Source organism: Chiloscyllium plagiosum, chromosome 9 (genome assembly GCF_004010195.1).
Source record: "Chiloscyllium plagiosum isolate BGI_BamShark_2017 chromosome 9, ASM401019v2, whole genome shotgun sequence".
NCBI lineage: Eukaryota > Metazoa > Chordata > Chondrichthyes > Orectolobiformes > Hemiscylliidae > Chiloscyllium > Chiloscyllium plagiosum.
In genome coordinates, this window is record NC_057718.1 from 19,906,932 (window position 1) to 19,915,309 (window position 8,378).

At 38.2% G+C, this 8,378-nt stretch overlaps 1 protein-coding gene across 5 annotated transcripts in view; it reads right to left on the bottom strand.

Moving 5' to 3' along the window:
* Positions 1–8,378, bottom strand: part of birc6 (baculoviral IAP repeat containing 6) — a 242,598-nt gene that overhangs the window by 13,299 nt on the left and 220,921 nt on the right. For all 5 annotated transcript variants that reach the window (XM_043695518.1, XM_043695521.1, XM_043695519.1 and 2 more), the window contains 3 exons: positions 6,132–6,293; positions 4,649–4,726; positions 1,123–1,311 (listed from right to left, as the gene is read on the bottom strand). In XM_043695518.1, the coding sequence (XP_043551453.1) occupies positions 1,123–1,311; positions 4,649–4,726; positions 6,132–6,293 (429 nt within the window). The remainder of the gene's footprint in view (positions 1–1,122; positions 1,312–4,648; positions 4,727–6,131; positions 6,294–8,378) is intronic.

Here is an 8,378-nt window from a genome sequence, read left to right on the forward strand (position 1 = left end):
ATTACTGAATCAATCTTGCACAGTGAGCAAAATTCTAGGGCTCTATTTATCTTATTGCTGACAAGGCAAAACCTATCGCAAGTGAAATGGACCTATATGAATCCAAATGCAAATACTAACTGGTAAAGATAGGTCTGCCGCAGTGGAAAATCCAGCAGTAGATTTTTTGCTCAAAAAAAAAAAAATGCTGCTTTCCCTTCAAACAATTCAACATCATATGTGAACATCAATGCCTGTGTAATGTCAGATATGTAGGCTATATGTTCCAGCAATTGGCCAATTGAATCAAAAAGCACATTACTTCACTTACTCATAAGAGACAGCATAAAGTATACTCAATCAGCAAATGCTTGCAAAATCCAGAACAAAATGCCTGGTGTAGCACATGCCTCCACATATGGGCAGCATTTTCTGAACAATCTTGGGTTTACATAGTTACTCGAACATCCAGTTTAATACAAGCAAACTTGTAAAATGGATTATTTACATTTGGTAGAAGCAACATGCATTCAGGTTCAAAGACATGCTCTCCACAAACAAAAGGAACATTTTTAAGGCTTAAACTTATTTTTCCCCCAAATTCACTTGGCTGGATGGGGAATCTAGGTTCTCACTGCTTTTAAGAGAACAGGGCATTGAATAAACTGATTGCTTGGACATCAGTGGCACTGTGCATGATGATATGGTCAGAGTTGACCTTAGGCAGACCTAAGGTAACTGACAAACGAACCAGAAGTGATGGACAAATATCTTTTCTGATATATCCCAAGATTCCAAGTTGATTTCCAGTATAATGCAGAAATCCTACATCAAATAAAAATTGCAGATCTCAGCGGATCCATTGAGCGGTGATGGCTTGTGGTAAAGTTATGGTCCACTGTGTAGAATGAACTTTAAATAGACTTGTAACTTATCCCCCATTCCCTTATCCTTTCCAATTATAAAATGATGTATCATATTGAAGGTAAATATCTGCTTGAGATGGAAATGATCTTTAGATCAAACAGCATTGTAATGAGAAGCTCCCATTTGAAATTTTTTTCTTAACTGGACTCTCAACATCTAAAACTTCCAACATCAGCAGTAGATTATTGCATATCCACAAATTTAAATGAAACATACCTCTTTAAAGCATGGTGAGGGATTTCTTATTTGTTCAAGCATGGCCCATTTTACAGTTGCTTGTCTTATATTTCCATCATACTCTCTGGAACTCTGAGTGCCACTGGGTGTTCCCCTTGACCTCTCATAACCAGGTTCATTAAAATAAGGCTCCGCTACGAGTATCAAAGACTGGATTGACACTAGCACCTGCAAATAAAATTCATAATTTGATTACAGTGGTGACAACTGAATTTAGACAAGAACAAACCTGGCCATGTACAAAGAGAAAAATATCTTAAATTTTAGCATTTTACTGTAACAGGGTACTAATATTATGGAAAATGAAGTGTGCTACCAGGCTCCTCTTTACATTGAATTACATTTTTTGTAGGGATCCAAGTTCAAGTCATTCCCAAAATATTGCACTTTACAAGGAACAATTTAACTACCAAATACATTGCTTTTAATTCAGACTGTTATGGTTGCTTGGATAACAAGTGTGCAGAAGATAAACTATTGCTTGGCTTGTAAATATTGTGGAATGAGATATCCGGTCAATAACTATTGATCGGATAGTTACAAGTCAGATTTCTTCAAAAGAATATCTGATTGCTACAAAGGAGCTTTTATAAACGTTTTGGAATTTTCATCTTCATTTCTCACTCATCAAGTATTTAGCTGAAAGGAATAAACATTTTGTAGTGGTTATTTTGTAGTGAGACCAGCAACTCAGGGTTTGACATTTCAAAGCCGTGATTGCAAATTTGTGAAATTGAATTTAAAACATGCAATTTACAAGCCAGTACCATAAAAATAATCATGAAACCTGCTGGATTGCTGAAGAAAGCCAGAATTTTACACCGTCTCCTTCTGGCACTTTTCAGGCAGAGTGGAGACTGCAAATTTCCCTGGATAGAGCTTCCCACTGCCCTCCCATCCACCCCAGACCATCTGCAATTTTACACGGAAGTGGGGAGGCCTACCCCAGCCTATACATATTGCTCCAATTGAAATCTCTTAAGTGGGCATTAGCAATCACTATCCACCTGGATTAAATTTTGAGGCTAGTAGTACAACTTCAGGGATGGAGTCAAATAGGGAAGGCCGGTGAGACACCCTGATTTAAGCCTTAGGCCATGTAGAGGAATGAGGGAGCAGCCTCCCTTCCACACTGGGGTGAGTGTGATTGAGGGGAACCCAAAGTGTGTCATACACTCTCCAACACCTTATTAAGACCATTTATCTCTTTCAGTGTTCCCAACCTGTAAGGAAACCTATTCACCTATGTGCTCCTGGACTCCAGGAGTTTCAACGTGGGACGTGCTGATAGTCCCAGTCCTGGCCAATGCTGCTGGGTCCACAGAGTTGCAAACCAGTGCGCACTGGGCAGCAGTTCTTACTCCAGAGAGGGGCAGGAATCCCAGTTCCAGCAATTAACGTCCCTTGAAGTCTTTAAATATTCTTTGTAATTGACAATTCCATTTTCATGATCTATGTACATGAATAGCTAGCTCTTTATGGATATACACAGTTTCTAGCTTTTCTCTGTAAATAATGCTTAGAGCTATCAGTTTTTGCCCAAAACGGATGAACTCACATTTATCAATCAGAATTTGTATCCAAGCCAGTCCCATGATACAGAACCAAGACGTGTTTCTTTGTGGATAGAGTTAATTAACTATTCAGTCTTATCCACTTTTTCCATATACCTGGTTCCCCTTCATATCTACCTACTTTTTTTTAAACCACTACCAAACCACCTCAGTTCCTCATTAAATGACCAATTTATAAACCCAGTTTGTCATATCTACCTAGGCAATAACCGCTGCTTAACTACTTACACAGCATGATCAACTTGTGTGTTAAACTCCACCTGCCACAGGTTGACTCGTGTGTTTAATTTGTCTCTACAATTTTATTTCCCATCTAATGTACTTTCTACATTGCCAATCTTTCTGTCAAAGGGCCACCAATCTAAAACATTTGTTTCAACAAATCAACAATCTGTTTCTCCATTCACAGATACGGTCAGATTTCCTCACTATTTCTGATACTTTCTGCCTTTACTTCAGGCTTCCAGCAATCATAGCATCTTGCACAGAGTTACATCTCTCTCTGTTGTGTAATCAAAGTCACCAGTAAACAGTGAATACTTGAGATCCCAACATGTTCACACAGGGCACTAGATGCTTCCTTCAAATAAACAGCCACTATGTCTACCCTGTCTTCTACCACCTAACTAGGTCAATTATTTACCTTCAATTCCATGACTTCAATTTTAGTTAATCATTCTTGACAACTCTTTCAAGGTCAAGTATTAAACTGCTAGTAAGAATGAAAGCTCATCAGTACTGTCCAGATCCCAGGAACAAAAAAATTAATTGAAGCCCTCTGCACCTAGTATTCATTATAAATTCCCAACTGTGCTGGACCAAAGGACACATGCAAACCTGATTTTCACAGCGTGACTCACAGTCAATGTTCTACTTAAATCAGTATTCCTGTGGTTAAATCTGATCAGAAACTTCAAGTCAAGAGCGTGCATTTCTTTGATAAAACATCTAGCTACATACTTCATGAAATACAGTACTCCATGGAAGATGGGCTTTCAAAATCTTCAAAAAAAAGGCTCACCCTAAATTCAAAATTTTAATTTGCGATTTTACCTTTAGAGTGGATGAGTAGTTAACATTCAAGTAAACTAAACAACTATAGGACAAAGGCGGACAAGTAAGTTATAAGCAAAATTTAACGTAAATCATGAGCGAAGACAAGTATGTAGACCTAACAAGTTAAAAGGGTCTTTTCTTCAGATTTTGCCACTCTGTTTATTACCTCGGTTTTAAGAATGTTTTGCAGTCAAATTTCATTGATATTTAACCTCTTTCCTCAAACAATGAGCCACTATCAACTTTGAGATTAGAAAGTGGCAACTCTTCCATATCATCAAAATTTAGCAGATTGTATCATAGTTCTTGACAACTTTTGCAAGGTCAAAATCATTCAAATTATGTAAAAGCTGTGAAGTATCTCCCACAGGTTGTTAAAATGGGGGCAGCACGTTTTGACACACTAAGCTTTTGTTCTGCATTGTGACCAAATCTGATAATAGCATTGCTTATGACATGAATTAATTGATTCAGACCCAGAATTGAACCACAAGATATTTCATTATCTAACACATTATAGAAACAATATCCTCTCCAATTCCAAAACTGAAATCAAGAAAATACTAAACTCCTTTATTTTTGTTTTTTTATTCTATATTCAAAGTACGCATAAAATTCTTAGATTTTAAAAACTGATATTTCTTGTCCCAAACCACATAATGTCTCTTGCAAATTTTAGTTCTATGCACTTCTGCAGTGACAAAATGCTTGGCATCTTTCAATTATAATTCATTGAACTATACACGAAAAATAGATTGCATTGCCTGAAATTTTAATATTGACGCTGATAGGATGAACAATACTATTAGATTTAAGGACATTTTATTTATCAAAGACCATACTACCCTAATGAATACCAAATACTTTCTGCTTACTTGCAAAAAACTAGATGTTTGAGGATTCCACTTCTCCTCAGGTCTTCCATGCCAGGTGTTGAGAATGCTTAAACAGACCTGGAAAAAAGATCATGCCAAGAGTCACAGAGACACACAATTACTTTGCCACATTGCTCAAGGATTCTGTGGGACTTGGCAAGATTTCATCCCAACAGATTCTGAGAGTAATTGGCCACTGAATTATTCAACACTGAAGTGCAAATTATTTTTAATGTCTTAAATCCTACAGTTTGAATGTCATTTTGCATCAGCAGTACATAATAAACTTGACACACATGTCAAAAGGAAGACCACTTTACTGATTTTAGCTATGAGAGGAAGTAATCTTGGGTTAATTTTAAGTTTAAGAGCTGTTACAACTGAGCAATTTAAAATGAGAATAAATTTGAGAATAAATCACGCTTGAGGGATAAAGAATGCAGAACCATTGCAAAGTAAGAAGCTGTGGAGAATGAACAAGGGCACTCAGATCCAAATAGCCTAGGTATTGAGTGTGGAATTTAATGCCCTTCTTTGCAGCATGTTTGGAGCACAGGGGAAAATTGTCTGGCACTCAGCACCAGATTGAGGAATTGAGTATCATGGGGGGGGATGGGGGGGGGGGGGGGGAGAGGAAAGAGTTACTGCTGCTGAAAGCTACCTCCTGACCTTTCTGTAGATGACTCCACACCTCCCCATAACCCTTATTCCACACACTCCCCTATGGATTGAGTCTCTGGTGGACATATTGTTGGTATCTGTCACCACTTCTGCTGGTCCTGTCCACAATGGGTAGATGCTGACTGATTGGCTGTCAGATCACAAGAGTGGGGCAGAGGCTGGATTCCATTTCCAGCCCTTTGGGCAAAGCCTTCTGCTGCCCAGTTAAATTTCTGATCGGCACTTTAGCCATTCTCAGAGGAAGTAACAAGGCCAGCTCTCCAGGATGTGGGTAAGACCTTTCTTGACTGGATTAAATTCCACCCCATATGTCAAAATCCTGACATCAGACAAAACTTACCTCAGTGTTTTGAACCATTCTTCCCCTTGTGTTGCTATCACAACTAACTCAAATTAGTAACACAAGTGCTGGCAGTAGAAAATTGAGCCAGAAATGCAAAAAGTCTATTTGCACAAAATATATACCATTTATAAATTCAGAATGTAGATTATAAAATGGATAATTCTGTTCATTCTTTTCACATATATCTACAAGTCCATGACTAAAAGTTGACTGTAGTGATGGCCTCCTTTTACTTATCACAGATTCAAAATCATTTTTATGACATGGAAATTTACTTGCTTTATCCAGTCAAAAACCTGACCTTTAAGTAGATTTCACAGCACTATCTTACAATGACAAATCACCTATGTAAATGTTATATGTTTATCTTTGCTGTACAAAGCAGAAGTTAGTTTTACAGGATTGCTGAACAAACCCAGCTTTATTTGAACACAAATGACCTCCAATCTCTTTCCTTACCTTTCCATCATTGTAAAGGTTTGGGTTAAATCGTACACTGTGTCCTCCTGTGGTTTCCAGGTTTACAAGTGGAGGAGAATTTGGATAATCTTGGGGAAAATATACATCAAATTCAAAACAACCATTTGCATAAGGTGTATCGGATGGTCCTGTGATAAGAACCTGATAGAGGGAAGAATGAGTCATCAAAACCAAACTAATTCCAGCATATTTATTGACAGTTTACCTTCTAAATTTTCAGAGAAAGCTGACATACATTAAGAAATAATTGCATAAATCTAACACAACATCTCCAGAAACTGATTATAAAATTTAATTGTCATTGAAACCCAATAATGCAGCAACTTCTAAAATCATATCTTCTGTCACATCCAGTGTTGTATAATGTGATAGTGCTGAAAGGATTCATATTGAAAACTGGATTAAGTTCCACACAATTGAATGAGGTCATATAGCCTTGGGTGGAGAGAAGATTCCAACTCCTTTTGGCCCTGATGAAGCTAAATTGCCATCATTGTCTCCTGATTATTTTATTTATCATGAGCAACTAGCCAATGTAAGGTGTACCTGATTGCTATAATGTAATAAAGTACAACTTGTGAAACCAAGTATTTCTTCTCATTAAAATTCACTTGGGATTCAGCCTTTACCAGTATTAACCAAATCGGCTCTTGGGACTCAGTATAAAAAGGTTGAAGATGATGGTGCAATGGTAGTGTCCTATCTTGGAGCAAGGAGGCCTGAATTCAGGATTCATCTGTTTTAAAGGTGTGTACTAACATCGCTGAACAAGTTGATTAGAAAATAGTAAGATAAGCACTCCTATAGTGTAATGGTACTGACCACCTCTGAGTAAAGTTACCTGGGTTCACGTCCCACCTGCTCCAAAAGGTGTGTTTTTTAAAATTCATTCATGGGAATATAATTGCCCAGACTGTAATTTATTGCCCATCTCAGAGGATTCTTTGTGGGTCTGCAGTCACATATAGTTCAGACCAGGTGAAGATGGCAGTTTCCTTCCCTAAAGGACATCAGTGAACCAGATGGGTTTTTTTCTCGACAACTGACAATGGCTTTGTGGTCATCAGACCCTTAATTCCAAATTTTTATTGAATTCAAGTTTACCATTTGCTATGGTAGAATTCAAACCCAGCCTCCAGATCATTATCTGGATCTCTGGATTAACAGTGCAGTGATAATACCAGTAGGCCATTGTCTTCCCATTGATGTTTAACATTTAACAATATAAAAATATCTTGTGGTGCAGCGGCAATGTCCTACCTCTAAGCCAGCAGGCTCGGGTTCAAGTCCAGGTGTATCATAAGATGAGTGAACTGGTTAATTAAAAATGGGGTAAAAACAATGACTGCAGATGCTGAAAACCAGATTCTGGATCAGTAGTGCTGGAAGAGCACAGCAATTCAGGCAGCATCCGACGAGCAGCAAAATCGACGTCTTTTACTCCTGATGAAGGGCTTTTGCCCGAAACGTCAATTTTGCTGCTCGTCGGATGCTGCCTGAATTGCTGTGCTCTTCCAGTACCACTGGTTAATTAAAAATACCTATATCGAGGAAGAAGGGTGGCATTGCAAGGGGTGCATCTTCACCCTGGTAAAAATAATTTTGTTTAATTTTGGTAAGTTTCGTTAGCAGTTTTTGTTACAGTGCCCCATGAAGGCCTGTCTAGCTTGATTTAGGTTTTAGTTTTATAAAGAGTAAACAGGGACACACCCCTATGGCACAGTGGTTGTATCCCCACCTCTTTAGTTTCATATAAATGGTGCTGATTTAACTGTACTAATACTAGATGGCTGCAAACCATGGTTCATTACAACATGAAGTTCACCTTTTAATTAAAGCAAACATTTCAGCTTTTATCCTTATCCTCAATACATTAATGAATGGAAATTAAAACAAAACTTTTAAACATAACATTTATTCATATTGCAAGATACTTAATAGTAAGAACATAGAACATAGAAGAAAACAGCGCAGTACAGGCCCTTCGGCCCTCGATGTTGCACCGATCCAAGCCCACCTAACCTATACTAGCCCACTATCCTCCATATGCCTATCCAATGCCCGCTTAAATGCCCATAATGAGGGAGAGTCCACCACTGCTACTGGCAGGGCAGTCCATGAACTCACGACTCGCTGAGTAAAGAACATACCCGTACCATCTGTCCTATACCTACCCCCCCCCCTTAATTTAAAGCTATGCCCCCTCATAATAGCTGACTCCATACG